Below are 20,191 nucleotides of genomic sequence, written 5' to 3'. Positions count from 1 at the left end.
TCTATGAAGAATCTATAGTACTACTAAGGGTTTTTAAAGGGACTCTGAGGAAGATGTACAGTCAAAACATCAGTCCAGTAAACATGCTTTATGAAGTGAGTGCTCCAGTCGTCTGCTTTGGGTCATTTCCTGGCAAAGTTCCCTTAGAGCTATAGACTAATGACTGCTGTTAGTGGTATCTGTGTCAGAGATTTTAACCAAGACTAAAATCCGATAACAAAAGTAGTGAGTAAAATCCTGTGGTTTAAGGGCCGTCTTCCCACCACATGTGGCTGGTTTTCCTTAGCCATGCGTTCACCTGTGAAATAAATCCAAATGGGAACGGCTTCCTGTAACCCACACCTTCTCTCTGAGCGCCAGATTGCACCCCCGATCACCGGATAATGACCCTGTTCACTGTCCAGTCAGCTATTCCGCAGCTGTGATACACCCTAACTTAAGTGCCTGATCGAGCGCAGCAAATACTGTTGCCAAAGGTTTCACTTAAACAAGACTCTTCAGGTCCAAGCAGGGGGCCGTGTTAACTTGATCTGACTTGCTAAGAGGAAAATGGTGGAGGAGAGAGAGAAATATCAATAATGTGTTGCCATGGATGATAATGAGGCCACGAGATATTTACAAAGCTTACAATTATGGCGTTATTGACCTCAATAAAGAGGAGGATATCATCACTTGTCGCCTCGGTTATTATTATGCTCCATGGTTAAATTTGTCAGAGGAGGGAGAAAGCAACAAGACAAGGGGGGGAGGGGGATTTCTGACATTTGCAGTATTACTTTGCTTCACAGAGACTCTGCTTGTAATAAGTGTTAATGAAAATGGAATTAGTGTGTAAAGCAAAAAATAGAAATTCAATATTGGTGAGATATGAAATGGTGTAAAGGAAGTGCATCCGAGATATGCAACAGCAGCTAACAGATTTACAACAAGGAGATTCAGAAAAGAGGGAATGGAGAAGAAAAAAAGAAGGAAAGCACTGACACAGGGATAGAATGAACCAAGCAATGAAGGAAAAGACAAATAAACTGAACAGCAGATAATAAATCCGTGCAGGAAAGACAAAGTAAGTACAAAGACGAGATGTGAGGGAAGGAGAGGCAGAAAGACAAGGACAGAAAGAAGAGGCAGAAAGTGAGTGTTTGTCTTCCACAATGCCCTGTCAGCCTTCCTGCTTATTAGATGCCTTGCTCCACAGTTAGAGCTCTTATTAGATATCCCCCAGTGGCTCAATTACATCCAAGCTGCCATCCTCAAACATCCCCATCTTTTTGTGCATCTCCTCTGCTTCCCGTAATGGTGTCAGCCCTTCTCTCTTTCTAAGAACAGATTAGAAGCCCAAATTACTACTATTAGAGGAGGATTTGATGGCTTTAAACTGTCTCCCAGTGCTGAAAACCATGACTCTGCGGCATTATGAGACGAGAAAAAAAAAGAAACTTTCCTGTCAAATGTTTCCATGCTCTCTCCCTGATGGTTTTGACAGTATTAAGAGATCAAATGTGGATATGCAGACTGAGTTCTGAGTATCAAAACATAGGGATGTTTACAAGACGGGAGTGCGCTGAAGTGGAAACTTAGAGATTGGATATTGAGCCCTGGATTCGTTTGGCTGGCTGCACCCAGGCATGTCTGGTCTCTGAACCGGCGTGAGGCAGACTTTCGGTGATTCACTCAGTGTAGTGTAGCGTACAACACTGTTAGATCAATATTCTGGAGCTTTCCGTTGGTTGGGGGTGTTAACATGATGTCAGGTCTAGCCCTTGGTAAAAAAATAAACAGCTAATAATGGCTATGGAACTAACACTGTAGGTGTACTTGACAAAGTTTGCTCCTGATTGAAAATGAAAGCAAGGTCATTGTGGGAAGAGAATTGCTGGCATGACTTTTCTTACTGTTTGTCAATGAAATATGAAATCACACTATTAATATTATGTTATCAAGAGTGTGAGGTGCAGCCAAGGTGTCGTCTGCAGAAGTTATTGCCTATTAACCAGCGAGGAATGGAAAGCTGTTTTGGAAGCAACGCATATTACTTCTGAAATACCTTGATAGCCTCAAGCAAGGGAAGACAGTACACAGGGTATTTTAGGTTAGGAAGAACACAGACATAAGTTGGGTATAAAAGTAGACAGGACTCTGCAGAAGAGGCTTGAAGGTAAAATTTCCCTATCTTTTCCATGAACTCCATCTGGGAGCCATCTTTTAAAAGTCGGATTACCAACTCCTACAAAGTCATTCCATAACAGTGTTTCATTTTATTTATTTTTTAAATCTCAACCTTGAACGGGTGTACTTTGTCACTTGAAAAGAAAAATGAAAACAAAGTATCAGTCAAGGTTGAGGTGAATTCATATTCATTAAATTCAAAATGGGAACTGAAGCTGTGATTCTTCATTCTGAGTGTCTTTAAGGAATGAGACTGATGTTGACTCTAAGGTTTGATGCCAAAATATGTGTTGTTTTTGAAATTTGAAGAAATTTTGCAGCATTCACTCCTAGAAGTGATTAATCTGAAAGTGAATTGACCCAACCCTTGTTTCAGTGTAGAGCGGGGGGGGGGATAGGTCACACTTAGTGAGAGGGGTCAGTGTATTCAGAAGTAAGTGCTCTATTTTTCCTGTCTTTCATTGGGATTGCACTGTCTGCCATATGTAAAGGCTGTTTGTTTTTCTGCCTTGGCTTCTCCACCATAGATTTGTCTTGTAAAGCTTTTTACAGCAGGAACATTTGCCTACAACGATTTGTTTGTGCATCATAAAACAGCGGCTGTATTACACTGACCTTTTGCTGTCCTCCAGATGTGATCCCAGGTATCAAGGAGAAAAGGTTAAAAAATACCATTGTTATTGCTACTTGACATTTCAGGGGTCCTAACATTTCAAATCGGAACATGCCCCTGAATATCATCATCATCATCCGTTTTTTTATGTGGGAAAATTGTCCAATCTATTTATAGCCAAATGTGTTATAAATTAGGATAGTGATTTTTCAACCCAGGCAGCAAAAAAATATATAGTATCATCAAATAATCAGAAACATCAGATTTTTCAGACCATTGTGTTTCACCATATGTCTTTTTCAATTTGCAGTTCAAGCGCATGCAGAACTAGCCAATTTAGTGACTGAACATACAAGGCAACATGCAGCCATTTTTTTTTTTTCGGCGGAACAATTTCAAGATGGATTTGCGCTGCTTCCCATTTTCGAAAAAGCATATGTAAAATCATTTTTGAGGCTGAAAATAAGTACGCAGTTTGATTGTGCTGAAGGCTAGCAACAGCTACACACTGCGGTGGTGGACTAGACTGACGATTAGCCTTGTTGTGCTTGTCTTTTTTGGCAGGATTTGTGTGTGTGTGTGTGTATACGTGTTAATGGTAAAATACAAGTGTAATTCCTCATACTGGACCCCAGTCACCTGAACCTTTGACATACACTTGGGTCCACCACTCTAAATGATGGGCTCTATAATACTGCTCCTGCACAAACACAAGTCACACCCACTCCATTACACTAAGAGCTGCACCTGCCCGATGACCTTTGACCTCGACTACCCCCTGCCTGAGCTGTAAAAGACCCGGTGCTCTGGTTACACACACACACACACACACACACACACACACACACACACGTGGCAGCTGGCCTAAGCGCAGCAACTTCTCTTGCAGCCATTAGAAGGATAGTGGCTAAGGGGAGAGGCGGAGAGCACTTTGTCTTGCCACCAGCTACTGTACAAGAGGCCACAGGGGTCAAACACAAATTAAGACACATGTTCACTAGTCTAGTCAAGGACTGGCCTGAAATAGCTCAGGAGAAATTCTCACACACCCACTGACATACTGTCAACATAGACCTTTTTTCCCATGGTTTAGTTATTCATTTATTGATTTATTTCCCCTTTTTCACAATTGGTCTCACTTCACAGTAGAGATGTATGTTGACACCAGTCACTATTACCTCATCTCATTTCACACCATTTAATGTGCTGGCACGCTTGTGTTTGTGACTGAGGACATGGAAAGAACCCAATGAAATTTTAATGTCATATCTTGAATGTTTGAGCCCTCCCATCAGACCATCTGTTCGTCTAAACTCCAACCAAGTGTGTCTCTAAGCCCTCTAAAGTCAGTGAACCCATGATGATCTTTGCTGCATGGACCACGAGTCACATTTCACTATCGCAAAACAACATGCTGACCGAGACAGGTATGCTCCGCTTTTCATCTAGGCACTAAAAGGGAACAAAGGAAAGCAGGAAGCTGAAAGTTTAAAAAAAAAAAAAAAAAAGCTCCACAAATCGCCTGTCAGAAAAGCAGTCTGCTTCCAAACTGGGCGATATTAATGACTCAATGAGAGGAGTGAGAGAGAAAGGGAGGCTGCTAATGCCAGCAGGTCTCACACTTGGCTGAGTTTCACATGGCTCTTCTCATTTCCAGCCCCGCAGTGTACAACCACCGCTGCCGAGTGGCTCTGCCCGGCTCACCAGCCATTTTGGGTGACTTCCTTCCTGTCCACTTCACCCCCCCCCAATTTCCCCAAGGAGAGAATAGGGGGGAGGGGGATAATGATGCTATCTCATTTTTCTATGTGCTGCTCCAAGTTTCCATCCACTCATCAAATGGTTTTGTTGTCGTGCTCTTTTCCTTGTTGAATCTCCTTTTTTCAGACCATTTCCTTAGTCTGCGCCTATTCCGAATGAAACATATGTGGCCTGTCATCGCTTAATGTTGAGGAAACCACACACCCTGGTGATACATGGAATGGAAAATATGCTTTTTACATGGAAGAAGGAGTTGGATGTTTGTGGAAGTGGCTTATCTGAGCATTGCTTGGCCTTTCAGTGTTTATCCAAGGGATTTTTTTTCTTTTAGGTCACTGAGACTTCAAATTTTCAGTTCAGCGTTGGTTAGTTTAGAATAAACCATCAGCACCAAGTTCATTATATTACAACCTGACCTCAGGAAGCCCCAAGCGGCTGCAGGCTAGTGAGTGAATGAAATATTTTTACCCACATATTGTGGACCCTCCTTGGGTCAGGTATTTCTGTTACAGCCTGTTCCTCATTAGAGGCCTGCAGAGAGGCGTTGTAGCCAGAGATCCAGAAATGCAATACTGGCCTTGGATCAGCTAGGGATATGCATCCTGTACACTCATTAGCCTGCATCAGACACTGATGTATGGGAATGTACTGTAACACAACCACCAAGTTTGCTAAATATGAACGACAACCTATTTTTGGAAGATTGCACTGAAAATGATGAACTGACATAAATGAACACAAAGCACGTTGCTTTGTGGCTACTGTAAGACCACTGTATATTTAAAAAAAAAAAAAAATTTTAGCACTCATTTACGCTTCTTTCTTATATTTTTAACATCAAGTATCTTTATTTAAAGGTGTTCAGAAGTCAAATGTATCTAACCCTTTTCTGGCACAGTGCCACATGTGGCTCTGCTTCCTGCAATGTAACATTATACCCTCTTCATTTCCTCACTTGATCGGTCAGAAGCATGTCATTACATAACATTACAATGTGTAAAAATTGAATAATTATTAAGGAGGGTCTGGGAGGATCAAAAAACTGTTCCCTCACCCACTAACTGACACAGGGAATGTGCTATTGAAAATTAAAGATTGATTTACTGTATTAACAATGCATTAACAATGTATAAACAGCATTTGTGTGGAACCCTGCAGTCATTCAAGCGAACAACAGTGTACACGTACAACACATTGTGCTTCAAGTCTTTTTGACAGAACACACACGCACACACTCACCATTTTCCCATTCAACACCTGTTGTCGTGCTCCACCCTTCTTACTTAGGGCCAACGGGGCTCATTTGGACAAGACACATGCACAAGCTCAGTACACACCTGCTCACTACATAGCCAGTGGACCTTGTCTTGACCCGAGTGTTGGCTCCATGCAGTCAAACTGGATTTGGAATATAAATCCACTAAGATATCATTTGTAGGAGATGATATCTTCCTATGTGTATTTGCATGTGGATGTAGGTGTACAGATATGTGCATTATGTGTGTGCATGCTTCTGGACAAGCATGCATCTGAGCATGATGGGGGGTAGAAAGAGCAATGTGCTGACAGTACACCCATCCTATAACTGCTCTCTGCCCCAAGCAGCTGTCTCTCACAAGGCTAAATATATGTGGCTGCTATGCCACACACACATTTCTAGCATGAGCTAAGCCTGCTCACATTACACTGTGTTTTTAAATAAGATAACATACACTGGGTTCATGTGTCAGAGACCCCACAGCAGTCCAGGAGGCAAAGAAGTTAATTCACACTAGTGGGGAGAAAGGTTAATTTTCTTTATGGATTCTGTCATGAATTTTTTATTGACCACTGTAAAGAGGCTGGGGATAGTGTATAGGTTTTGTTTGTTTTTTTTCTGTCTAAACTGTATCTACAGCTGACCCGCACAATGTCAACAAAATAATCACATTGTCTAATATCATGATTGCAGCATGAATCATAACACATTTCAAGTGTAATTTCTTTTTCAGCTCTTGGGAAAATCATTGCTGAGGAATTTGGGAGAAAAAAATAAACAGCTTTTTCAAGCTTTGGGTTTGTTCCATATAAATGTAATCAAAGTTTTTCTCTGAAGTGCAACTCGGTCTGTCGGTGAGGGTTTCTGCACAGAATGCCACCTTGGAGGCTGTCGGAAACATCGTCACTGCTGCTAAACAGACATATGTTTGCCCCATATGCTGAGAGGAGAGGCTGAAATACTGAGATGAGAAGATAACCTCGTACACTGCACACCGTGTGTATGTGTGTGTGTGTGTGTCTTGGTATCATGTCTCACTTGCCAAGTAATGAGATTCATTGGTGTTTTGACAGTCAGGGTTATGTGGATATAGACACACACACCTCCTGAACTATGTCGGGGGTTCGCATCAGGATCCTGTGTCCTTAAAAGCCTCATAGCCATGTTAGGTGCATAAACTTGATTTACAGCAGTTTATGCATACTGGTCACTGTTTGCATATGTGCATGGATACACATGCACCTACATACGCAAACACACAGGGCACACAGAGACCCTGTGTTCTGGTAGTTGCCGTTTGGAGACACAAACATATTCTCATCTTTGTGTCTGCAAAAGAGTATTTTCATTTAGTTGCTTTGCTGTGTTGTTGAGTTAGATTACTGTTTTCTTCGATTCTGGAAATACAAATACGAGTCCAGGTTAGACTTCTGATAACTAAGGCAGTGTAGATAATATCATTATACTATTGTAATTGTACTGTTCTTTGACTATTTCTACACTTTTGTGTAGAATTAGTGTTTTAGTGTAGTTTGTGTTAAAGCTATAAATTGCACACTGTAAACCCTCGGTGATTAATGTCTATCTCTCATTTTGCTTCATTCATCTCTCTTGCTGTCTTTGTCTCCTTCTCCCCGATTGCATATGTTAACCAGCGTCTTACCCTTGAATCCTTGAAGATCTGACACTGATGCTTACAACCGTGAATAACTCTTGCCCTAATGCACAGCTCATGTGGAGTAGAGCAATATATTCACTTGGCTAAGCATTACTTTTTCATGCTGCTCCTTGATTTATACAGTATTTTAGCATATTGCCATCGCAAGCAGTGTTGCACTGTGTCTGTCACATGATACTGTATGTATATGTATGTATTCAAAATGAAAGCAAATGGGAAGCAGTTTGACAAATATTATTTAATAAGCGAATGGGGAGTTTTCTATAGGAGGAGGGAGAGGACTGCATGTTTTTGATTGGTTGACTAATTGTTTGATTTTTTTTGTGTGTTCTCAGGGTAAAGGAATGGGTGGACCAGATGCAGAAAGAGCTGATCTCACTGACAGACACAGCCAGCAGTATGCAGAACCTAATACAGGTAAACACTCTATGTCACGCATACTCTATATGCACAGTTTCACTCATGAATGCAAAGACTCATTTCTAAAAAAATAAATAAAATAAAATACATAAAATAAAATAAACAATAAGTGGATAACCATTGGATTAATAAAACTCCATTTCCCAGATGCAGCATGGACGGATATTGTGCATTCCTCCAACCACTTATTGCTCGCATTTTCATTAACGCCCAGGACTCCTGATTACATGACTTCAGCTGTCACAACTCATCATCAGCCTATATATAATAGGCCTTGCTCCTCATTAACACGATGGTGCATCGTTTCATTTTGCCAAGTTAATGTACACACTCAGAGGCCATCAGTGTCAAATCTATACTGCGCCGGGTCCAATCTGTGTTCTGCTACACATACACAGACACACCCATTGAACCCTATGGCTGAAATCATTGCATCGGGAATAGAGCTGTTTCGATCCACATTACTGTGGGTTATTTTTTCTCCAAGAGGAAAATCAGGCAACTTTAAAGCATGACACATAGATGTGATGATGCAAAGCTAATCCAAAGTTATGGGCAAATCTATATGTTTGGGGAATTAACTGTATCTATGAGTGTAGTGATATTTTCTACAGATGAATTATCTTGGCCTGTTGCCTCATCAGTCCCAGAAAAGCACTCACTCAGCGACAGTGCAGTATTAGCTCATAGGAATAACATAATCAGAATCGGAGATTCAGTTGTATTACCCTTTAATATGCCTCTTGCATTAAAGCAAAATCCGTCAGCAGCCTGGAGGATGAAGACAAACACATGCACGCGCCTCAGCTCTGCAGTTTGAATGTCGGACATTGAAAAACCCTTGGGCTGCTAAATAATTGGCTGTTTGGCATTTGTGTTTCTTATTTCTTTTGCTGGAACATATTCCATAGCACAGTAAATGGTCTTGTTACATAATCTGACATTGCAGTTTAATCAGTTGACATGTAGCTTCCTTTTTTTAATAACTGTGCTTTGGTCAGTGAAGACCAATGAATGATACAAGTTGACAGGCAATGCAGAGTAAGATTTTCAAGCTCAGATACGATACGTCCAGCCGGAGAGATCGCTCTAGCCAGTCTCTATTACTAAGAGAACATGTCACGTAGATCATGAGACTGTTTGTATTACATACTTACTGAACTAAATTCAGTGCAACAATATTGGGTATTCAGTGGCAGGATGGCCAAGTGGGTAGTGAAGCAATCTCTAACTAGAAGGCTGAATTGTTTCCCATCCCAGGGAGATGACACATTACCTAACTGACCCCATATCCCAACCAGAGGATGAAAAGAGAATTTTCCTCTTAGGGCATCAGTAAAGTATATTGATATCAAACAAAAAATATAGACATATTTGAATTCACCGATCGAGGCTGGTTATCTCATTCCAGTTTAAGTTTCCTCTTATGCTCACCTTTGACCTCTGTTCTTTTCTGATTGGCTCAGATATATCGTAACCATAAAGCGCACTTCAGCGTGGAGTCCAACAACGCCCGAGAGCTGGTGGCGACTGCTGCAGGGAACATCGAGAAACTGCTGGCCAACCGCTCCCGTGCCCTAAGGGTGAGTATCTTGTATTAAAAGTTGCTGAAAGTTTGAGCACATCTCCGCATTGCAAAAATCTCCCTGAAAGGCTCCATCTGAACCTCAACTTAGAGAGCCGTTTAGACTGAGGCTGAATTTTTATCACCGCTTTTCGTGTATCTCTCTGAGTCTCATCAATCGATATGCGATTGGAGCAAAGAATGCCTCTCCTAGAGCACCACCCAGAGACCAGAAACCCACAGAAACAATCTGCTTCTCCTCATTTCAGGTCAGAATAGACCCTGGAACACAGCCACTGCTTTAGGCCACACAGTGATCCAATATAAGTAGACATCCTCCAGTGAGATGATTTAATTCAAAGCTACCAGTCTGGGTCGCTACATGCCAAAAAATGATAGAATTTCATTGTGTATGTGTGTATGTGTTTGAAATACTTTGGCTGTTTTTGTTAATATTTATTACATCATGGATGGCCCAGTTTTGGTTCAGTTTTCATGAAGCTTTCCTCTGGCCACTGAGTTCACCCCAAACCTTACCACCTTGTCTTTGTTTTAAGAGAACAGTAGAAAAAGACTATGAATTGTCGCTAAATACGTTCATATTAATATGAAAGCTTTCTTCTTGATGCTGTTCACTAAATGTAGCTAAGGCCCTCCTTGTAAAGTTCAGTGCACAGTTCAAGGACCTTGGTGGAGCTGCAGGCTTGTGTCAGACTTTTTTTTCCTAATTCTTGTACTTCACACAGAACAGCCGCCTAATTAAATCGTCTGTATAACCTTTTACTGATCCTGAAAAAAACACAGAACACCTAGTTAACTGCATAACACATACAGCTGGGAGGGCTATTTTATCCCCAGTATCTTAGAGTACAATGAATACGCACATTTTTAGTATGGGCTGGCTCTAGTGGGACCCAGTATTGGTCCCACGTGGTCTGCATTGAGCTGCACAGGACCACAAGCGAAATTGATCCACATAACCTTTCACTGCTCCTTCGTCTTAACACGATAGCACACCTAGCCAACTAAATTAGGATCCCCGGGCACTCCAGGTCACAATCAATTCAGCTCCAAGAGTCAGAAATATCCAATTAAGCCTGACAGCCTGTTTCCATAGTTACCTTCTCATTGATTACCCCATCAATTCCAGTCAAGTTTTTTTTTGTTTTTCTTACATCCTGATAATTGTCAAGGGATGAGGCACAATTAGTTTTTTGTGTGGTTGCATCACACTTTGAGAGAGAAACACAACTGCTCAGTGAGTCGATGGTGATGGAATAGAGATGTTAAGATGCAAGCACCGTTCACGCATTCAATCAACACCATCTGCTGTGTGTTTCACCTGCGCGAGCTGCAGCGGTTGTTTAGCTCTTTGCTGGGAGTGTGAAAACAGGGATAGAGAGAGTGAAGATATGCCTTTTTTTGCACTGACAAAACACCATATGCTGATGTTCTGGATTCCTCCTACGATCTGTATTTACTTGTCACTGCGTGAGCGTTGCTCTAAAGATGTCACACATTGGTGTGGTGGCTGAACTGGCGCAATGGGCTCATTGTGGTTTTTAGAGTAATGAGGTGGGATTCAAGTTTTATGGTGATCGATGGGTACAAGGGACTGCACATTGTAGCCAGGCCCTCTTAGTAAAAGCCTTGACTGAAACAGAAATGTATGGAAAAAGAGACTTTGGCCCATGCATGGCTGCGGCATATAAAATGTTCTTGGCCGGAGGTAGCCCAGCCTAATATTTATCTGTCTTTGCTTCAGTTCATGCAGCAAGGAATCCACTCCCTTCCTCCAATATCCTCCCTTATTTTATTTTCTATCAGCCTCATCTTTCTCTTTCATCTTCTCTCCATTGCTTCTCCCTCTGTTGATCCCTCGCTCTTTTTGGGTCTGATTTGGAAGGGATTTTAGTAGCTTATTACGCAGCGTGAGGTGAGAGAGTGTGAGTTAATGCCTTTGTGTGTGCAGGAGAGAGGGATTGAATGGCTGTGTGTGTGTGTGAGAGAGATGATGATGATGATGATGATGAGTGGAAAAGAGGGGGAGAATGGTAGGAAGCGTTGTGAGTCTGTGAGTGCACTAGACCACACTTCCCTTGAGGGAGCGTACAGTAGAGTAGCGGCCTATTCAGACCTGCCGTCCATTAGGACCTTAGCTTCCTGTTGCACCATTCAGCACGCAGCACTTTCCTCCTTTTCACGCGGCAGCACTTGTACCTATTAGACCATTCAGCTTACTCTCTACCTCCTTCAGCGAAGAGCAACACATACGCAGGCACACAAACAGAAGGATGCAGCGAAAGCAAGCATGCATACACAAAGAAAACACACACAAGCTGGCAGGAAAAACACACTCTGAATAAGCTTTAAAGGAGACTTGTTACATACACTGTTATATGCCATCAATCTGTCATGTGCAATGCATTCCAGGAATTATTTGGTGGTCTTGTAATTTACTTTTTTTGTGGACCCACTTTTTTGCAACCTACCTCATCCACTCCTACTTTACTTAGTGATTTACTAGTTTTCCCACAATGCCTTTTGACAGCCCTCAGAGAATGATAGATCAAGCAATTGTGGTCACAACAGCATATTAACAGCAAGTTTTTTCCAGTGACCACGCCCCTTAGTTAAAATACAAGAGAGGTGGGTCCTGCCCTCACTGCCTCCTCCCTTCCTTTGATTTTGATATCGTCATTGTGCTTGCTGACCCGATATGATAGGAAACAACTTAAAGGACCATACAACGGTTGCCCTGGTGGCTCATCTGGTAGAGCACATACCACAAGGATAAGTCTAAGCAAGCAGAAATGCCAAAAAATTTAAACACCCATCCTATAAAGTTGTGCTTGTGGCTGACAAAGTTAGTGCCATTCATAAACCCTAGGGACTATTTTCTGGAAGAGAAACAATTCCAAGTTAGACATAACTGTGCTGCTGCTTTTAGGAAAACTAATATGAAGTTATTACAACTAGTTAATACGACTGGTCACTTTGGGAAAAGATTAGCAGAAAGTTGAAGTATACACGTTATAGATATTACGCTAAACATGCAAAATCACTGATATAGTCCCTTCAGCAACTTTGCAGGCTCCGTCTTGGAAGCTGATTTAGGAAACCCAAGAGTATCCTATCAGGAGGTAGTTTTCGTCGCCACGCCCCTCATCTGAACATGCCCAGACTGCATGAAAGGAAAGCTCCCCTTATCTGATGACATGCAGTCTCATGCATTAGTGACATAAAGTTGGCAAACATCTCTTTCACGTCACAAAATACACCAGGCATTGTGAGGCTCTGTGATTGGCTTTCACGCTTTGTGACAGGCCACTTGATGACAATATCAAGGAACAACTTCCTGATTCTGTTTCTTCCTCCTCATTCACATTCTGCTTTTTCTTGCTGCACTTCCCCCAAGTTACATCCTGGCAGGAGACAAGCGATGGTGAGGGAGGAGAGGAAGGGAGCAGCAGCAAAGACAAACGGGATGCATTGCCTTCTATAAAGAATATGACTAGTGAAGAAATTGGTGTCTGCCTCCCCTACAATGAATTTCTCTGTGTATGATCGTTGAACATTATTGAGCAAAAAAAAAAATCTGCTATTAAACTCCATTTTAGCTGCACTGGAAACATATCACTGAGGCATAAAATGACACAACCCAAAAGCAAAATGAGCCCATAAATATAAGGTAGTGTGCATGGCCAGTAGCTTTTTTCATACTATTAAAATATTTTAGGATTTTACTTCAAGTTGGATGCATGACGTAATTTGCATACTGTAAGTTGGATGCATGCTACTGAAAAACACACTGAAATGGGCTGAATTTCTGCTCCCTACAGCTGTGCAGCTCAGGCGAGGTTATGCTTGAGATAAGCAGGATAGACACCGCCTCACGGACGGGTGGCATTTCCCTTTACACGAGGGCAACTTGTCTCCTCTGGCTATGCTGGGCAAGTGTTTGTTTACTTGTGTGGGCACGTGTGTGCCTTGTGTGTGTGTGTGTGTGTGTGTGTGTGTGTGTGTGTGTGTGTGTGTGTGTGTGTGCAATTTTCAACAAACACAATCCAATTAGAATGATGGCTGCTGACATTAACTTAATCAGGGGCCATCTTGGATTTGCTGTCCGTCAATCTGACATCTGCCTGTCCTGTCACCCCAATTCAATCACTCTGTTTGATGCGTTTGCTCGCTCCACATGCCGTCCCTTGTGTGTTGGCTATGGGACTTCACAACAAAAAATATTGTGGTTCAGACCTTGTTAGTGTCATGCACTACTACAGGATAATACCAGTGTTTTCTTGTTTTTTTTTTTTTTTTTTTTTTTTTTTTTTTTTAAAGATTATTTTGGGGGCATTTCTGCCTTATTTGACAGGCACAGTAGGGAGAGACAGGAAAGACGGGCAAGAGAGATGGCGACATGCAGCAAAGGGCCAGGGTTAGATTTGAACTCAGGCTGTTGCAGCTAAGTTACACAGTGAGCCACCAGGTGCCCCCAGGTTAAAACCAGTGTTTTATGTTTTTTCCAGGTTTGTGCCAGTCATCTAGATGGCTGCTCTCCTTTACATGATTCCTGTTAGTGTCTCCACACAGTCAGCGTAGTTTGAGGTATCAGGGCTGATGTCCCTGCCTTCAGCAGAAGCAATTTGCTGCCATTCATTTTTGTGCTATAAGAAAAACAACTGAACAGAGAAGTACAGCCCATTGTCTTTCCTAGTTCATCAAATACTGGCACTTTGTCACGCCCCTCTGCGTCTGATACCGACACCAAAGGCACCCTTCGGCATATGATTCCGATACAAAAGGCACTCATTTGAAATCAAAGGCACTCTTTGGTGTTGATATGAGACTCAGGGAGTGGTCACATAGTAGAGACAGAGATAGTCAGTGTGTATAGAAGCCACAGGACCTTCACGCTTGAGATGCAAGTTCGATACCTGTCGGGAAGTGAGACACCACACTTTGTGTGTGAGGTGAGACAGTCGTGGTCTCGCTACAACAAAGACCTTCACACGTGAGGGACACTGGCACACACGGGGCCGAGACCATGTCCAGTTTCCATTGCGGTGCTTAAACCTAACCTTTCCCAAACCATAACTTTGTTTACTAATAAATAAATAAATAAATACATAAATTAAGAAATGAACAGAGACATTAACTAACGAGTTTATATCAAATGAATAGTGAACAATAAACTACCAGATGTAATGTCATTACATTTGTTAACTTTAAGTTATAAGTTAACATTAGCAAAAATAGTACTATAATGTATGCAGTTCTTCCTGTGCATTAAACATTAAAGGGTGGTGCATTTTTCTCTTTTTTAGTTTCTGCTTGGATGCTGCAGTCTGGGATTTTATTTAAATGATGGTAAAATATTGCGGCAGTACTCCACCATCTTGCTGTTTCAACAGGTCCTCCATGAGAAATAATGTCTCCAGAAAAAAAAAAAGCCACTCAGAATTGGCCCCTGTTGGCTTGTCCTAACTGCATCTCATCAACAATCAACCAGTCCTTTAGAATCTACAGTAAATTCACATCAGTCTGCCCTGTGGAGCAGCAGCCCTTTGTTAACACCAGGGAAGAGGGCGAGGCCACCAGAACTACCAGAAGATCACCAGCCAGTGGCTCAGACACAAGAGGAGGCCTTGGAAAATAAGTTCTATAAATTATTTCATCACCATTTTCTTTCATATAAATGTCACAGTTGCTTACAGGAAAAACTTGAAGTCTCTGATCCCTCAAAAAAAGTGACCTTACAAACTGTATCTACCCAGTGATCTGTGTCTGCACTGCATCTGTACTGTTGTCATATTATACTGTTAACAGAGAGTTTTACTGTGTGTGAGGCTAGAATGAGGACAACTTTACAGCCTAGGGTTGAATATTCCTTTCTATTCTATTCTATTCTATTTGGTTCTGTTCTGTTCTTTTCTATTCGTTTCTATTCTTCTCTGTTGGTATTGTATCTGACAGGGGACATAGCCTTTGTGCTCCTCAGTCCACCATGATGACTATGGGGTGTGTTAGAAATAAATGGATACTACTTAGATGATGTGATCTCTTCCTTCCTTCTTCCTGCCTGTCTCTGCCTGAACCATCAGTCTATCTATCTATATGTCCATCTATCTATCTGTATGTCTCTCTTCATTCCTTTCCTCCTCTTCTAACTAGAATCAAGGCGCCCCATTCCTCGCCAAGTGTCTGAGGATGGACAGGCTTCTGCCCAATGAGCTCTGCTATCACAGCATCCCTGTGTCATCTTGCATTTCTGGAATATTCCCCTCAGATTAGCCTGTGATAGGAATATCACTTCTCACCCTTCCATGACTTTTGAAAAGTTATTGCAACCATTTCAAGCTAATGTACTCTGAGCGTTACCGTGATCCGACTGGGGAAATCATTTTGTTTTTGAACCACACAGAGGCGATCAAAGAAATGTGCCTCTTTCATGTCATAGCACAGTGCTCTGTGTTCCATGAGCATTGTCATTTAAACAGATAACCAGCAAAACTGCAATTCCCAACGCAGTGCTGCGAACATTGTAAAAACTTTTTACCTCAGACAAACTCCATGAAAGCAGTGTGTGTGTGTGTGTGTGTGTGTGTGTGTGTGTGTGTGTGTGTGTGTGTGTGTGTGTGGAGAAGGAGAGACGGCTCCCCAGATGAGCCAGAGTCTGGTTTTCAGCTACTTACTGTTCAGTTTCACTGCTCGTACAACTTTAAGATTAAAGTCGCCCACATTTTAAAGGAATAGTTCACTCAAAAATCAAACTGTAACTATCCCTCATCTCACTTGCTGGTAAATGGCTGCTGTGAAACAAGGTCTATTGGTATCTCTTCTTCTTTTATGGTGGATTTCTCACTGCATGATTGTTGGACATCAGGGCTAAAGGCTGAGTCTAGAAAGCCTTTGATCTTTCTTTGAAGCACTGACACTAAAACTTGACTTTTACTGTTGGCCTTGTAGATCAGTGATTTTTTTTTTTTTGTGAACACACTTAATTAGCTGTGCTGGAAAATCATTGATGTGATGTCATGTTGTCAATGCTTTTGCTAGAATGACTAATGAAAGGCCCAGCACTCAAAATTTAAAGACATGAATATTCTTCGTTATTAATTTGCAATCATTTCTCATTAATACACCGCATACATTTTGGCTGTAGGTCTGAGGGAGGCCTTTAGGCAAAACGTATGGTGTGTATTAGTGGGTCGTGTGCAAATTAATAAGAGCAATATCCATGGCATGCTTTTGAGTGCTGGCTCTTTTCAGTAGCATTTTGGATTTATTTTTGGCTTGGAGCAGCATTTCTGTCTTCATTTTGGTTGAGATTTGAGTTATGAGTGTTCCTCTTATCTATTCTTTGCCAAAAACACTCGACCAAACAGCTCAGTCATTCCAGTTGCATTGCCAATAACTGCTTTTAAGGGTGTTTTCAGAGTGAATTTTGTCTTTATGCCTTGGTTGACTGACTCAATCAAAAAACAGAGATTGAAGGATTGACAATTTTGCTGCTCCCTCCAACAACCTGCTGCACGGCCACCCCTCCACTGGTTTGTCCCTCCATCCCTGCTCTCTCTCTCTCTTTCTCTCTCTCACTCTCTCTCTCTCTCCTATGACTCAGATCCTCCTCCACTGTACTACGCTCAGATTGCCCCCGTCATTACATCCACCCTGAGCTTACGTGTATGTGACTGTGCAGCTGCACCGAGTTTCCTGTGTGGGTTTTTGTTTACTTGTGAATGAGTGCACATATCACACATACAAACACACACACACAAACGCACACACCTGTATGTTTGCGGTCTCTGTATTTGGCCATCACTTTGACCCGTCGCACCCTTTTTTTTTTTTCTTTTTTTTTTAACACTGCTGTAGCCTTAGATCGCCTCTCTCTTTGATAACCAGGCCACCTCTCACTCCTCTCACTCTCTCCTCATCAATTATTTAATCACACTCTTAAGCACTACTCTTTGATGGGCTCTGTGGTTAACTTTTCCCTGTGGAATAGCCTGTTTTTCATCCCACAGTGACACCAGAAATCTCCACCAGTTATGTCTGTTTACCGTAGAAAGGAGGAAAAGACTGTTTTGGTTGCAAAGCAAGCAAAACGACACAGCTGCTGTCACCAGAAATGCCCTCAAGATAGACAGAAGTTATTTCAAGAAGAAACAATTTGTTCAAACTCATATTAAACCCACTTGGATGATGTAAATCTACTTGTTTCCAGTATAGCTTTACTTGCTCCAGAACTTTGCAAGAAACACCAAACACCACAAAATATAGGAGATCACTAAAAGTTTATTAAAAAATGACACTTTATACAAGAAAATTCTTGGACCAAGTTGATGTGCTCTGGAAAAAAAACACTATTTAAAGACTAAATACAAAAGTAAATGACTTGTATTGCACCATTATATTGTGTATGTAACATAATGAGCCAGCAGGACAAGAAAATCATGACTCATCTCAAAGTAAGGTAAAGTAAGGCTGATAGAAAACAGATATTATTAGGATGTGGTGATCACTGTGAGCAAGGCTGCTTGTCTCCAAGTTCTCTGATTCTGGTTGATTGAGCATTATCAAACTCTGATGTGACCTCGGGAAAGGCAATGTTTTTTAGCGAGTGGTGGACCTTTAACTTGAAAATCTGTATTTTGCATCTGTCAGTCCACGGGGCGACAGTGTTAGGCAGCAAATACTTTTAAATTACATCTGATTCTTTCAGATGAAGAGTGTTCTCGTTGCAGTTCTTTCCATTTAATGTACTTGACACTCATGGTTGACTTTAGCTAAGTGCTAACAAATAAACCCATTGTGTGACTTTTCTCTTCAGAAAGCGGTCCTCAGCATGCATAACAAAAAAAAAAACAAAAAAAACAAAACAAGATGTGTACTACGCTCTCCTGTTCACTCTGGGTTGCTCTTAGAAATGGTAAACACAGTAGGTCAGAGAATCTAAAATAGGGAAAATCACCATTTTTTATTTAACCTATGTATTTAAGTACTTGGCACATGTCTTTATAATGGACCGCAAATGGAGAGTAGGCCCTCATGCTCTTTGAAATAAAGAGATTACTAATTAATTTATGTCATTATACCATTAATTCCCGATTCTGGCATATACTTTCCTGATTAATAATTGATCAATAACTCCTAGAAATCCAGCTTAACAATGAATGAATTTACAGCTGAGATGTAAATGCAATTGCAACACTATGAAATGAAACCAGTAGTAATGGCACACCATTTTTGTGTCGTTTGTGTCATTAGACTCCTTATTTTTTGACTTTGTGGGAGCCAAAAAGCCTTACAGTAACTGCCCAACGTCGGTTCCAGCTGATGGCTGGTGGCCTAAAACTGGAGAGAGGACTGACTTGTTGGGACCACGGGAAGGTTATTCTGTGCGAGTGCCTTCAAGGAACTCCTTCTGACTCTTTGTACCCACCTTGAGGGATGCTTGTTGACAAAAGCACCTGCTTAGGGGGACGTGGCGGCCTGCCAAGAACACCCCCAGACAGACTGCCTGCACGGAAGAGAGCAGACTGACCTGCAGAGAAGACGTCATGATTAAAGTGTGGGGGGAAGAGGGAGAATGAAAGGAAGCGTCAGATAGAGAAATAATGAAATGAAGACAGAAGGAACAGAGAGAGAGAGAAGGTCTTTGTTTCGGTAAACATTTTTCTCAAGGGGAATTAAAAAAAGAAAAAGAGACAAAGAAAGACAATGACCCGGAGAGAGGGGGAGTGCACAAGGGGAAAAGATGATGGAGGAGTACAGAGTAGACAGCCGAGGATTGTGCTATTTGAATATTGATTGGTGAGGGTTATTTCAGTCCTGGGATTGCATTAGCACTTTGGCAGTGGATCTAAAAGGCTTTGGCTCCCCACCAGAGTCTGAGCCACAGTTGCTGGCCATTTTGGAAACAAAAACAACAGTTGTTTTCCAACCCTGGCCTGTGTGTTGATTTAAATCACTCTCACCATCACTGTCCATCGATAAGAAACCAAATTTACTTAATTGTGCGGGAGTTCTTGGCTCGGGGGATGGAAAGACAGTTTTTAGTCTTAATTGCCGAGGAGGAAGATGGACCGTGCTACAATGAGAAGATAATGAACAAAATGTTTTTGGGTCCCTCGTGTTGCCATTGGATGGGAGCTTTCACTCTCAACAGAGCATGGACCACAGATGCGGCAGGTTACCATGACACCCTGGTCGCTAAGCAACATGGTCATCATAAACAGATTCTTCACTCCCGAAATGAATCACATCTCATTCTGTGTTTCTGTCGCTCCAACCCTCTGTTTCTATACAGGATATTCCTCACCAGGCAGACAAAACAAAACTTTCATTCAAGTCCCTACATCTGCCATTTTCTATCTTATACTCTCTTTAAAAGGAAATTGCATCTCTTACAGCCATCATGCTCATTAAATTGTCGAAGAATAGTGAGACCAGCAGCCTGAGTGCTTGAACGAAGCACTCTTTATGTGTTATGTATTGTTACTTAATTACAGAGGAGTCACTCTTCTGCAGGGTCTGATAGTGGGTTATTAAGTCGACACCAGATGACATGCTGTGGGTCACTGGACACCGCTGTTAAAACCCTAATCACAGACTGGGATCACTCTCATACACACACACACACACACATGCACACACACTCACTGACTCACATTCAGACTCATTCCACACCAGAAAAAAAGACATATGTGCACCAAAATGCAAACA

The 20,191-nt window shown here is 41.7% G+C and overlaps 1 protein-coding gene across 3 annotated transcripts in view; it reads left to right on the top strand.

Annotated features, from left to right (window-relative positions):
• Nucleotides 1-20,191, top strand: part of cacna2d1a (calcium channel, voltage-dependent, alpha 2/delta subunit 1a) — a 98,039-nt gene that overhangs the window by 8,131 nt on the left and 69,717 nt on the right. For all 3 annotated transcript variants that reach the window (XM_030045746.1, XM_030045745.1, XM_030045747.1), the window contains exons 2-3: nt 7,812-7,893; nt 9,363-9,479. In XM_030045746.1, the coding sequence (XP_029901606.1) occupies nt 7,812-7,893; nt 9,363-9,479 (199 nt within the window). The remainder of the gene's footprint in view (nt 1-7,811; nt 7,894-9,362; nt 9,480-20,191) is intronic.

Source organism: Myripristis murdjan, chromosome 23 (genome assembly GCF_902150065.1).
Source record: "Myripristis murdjan chromosome 23, fMyrMur1.1, whole genome shotgun sequence".
Taxonomy (NCBI): Eukaryota; Metazoa; Chordata; class Actinopteri; order Holocentriformes; family Holocentridae; genus Myripristis; species Myripristis murdjan.
Note: the sequence above shows the minus strand (reverse complement) of the source record. Positions and strands in the feature narration are given on the sequence as shown.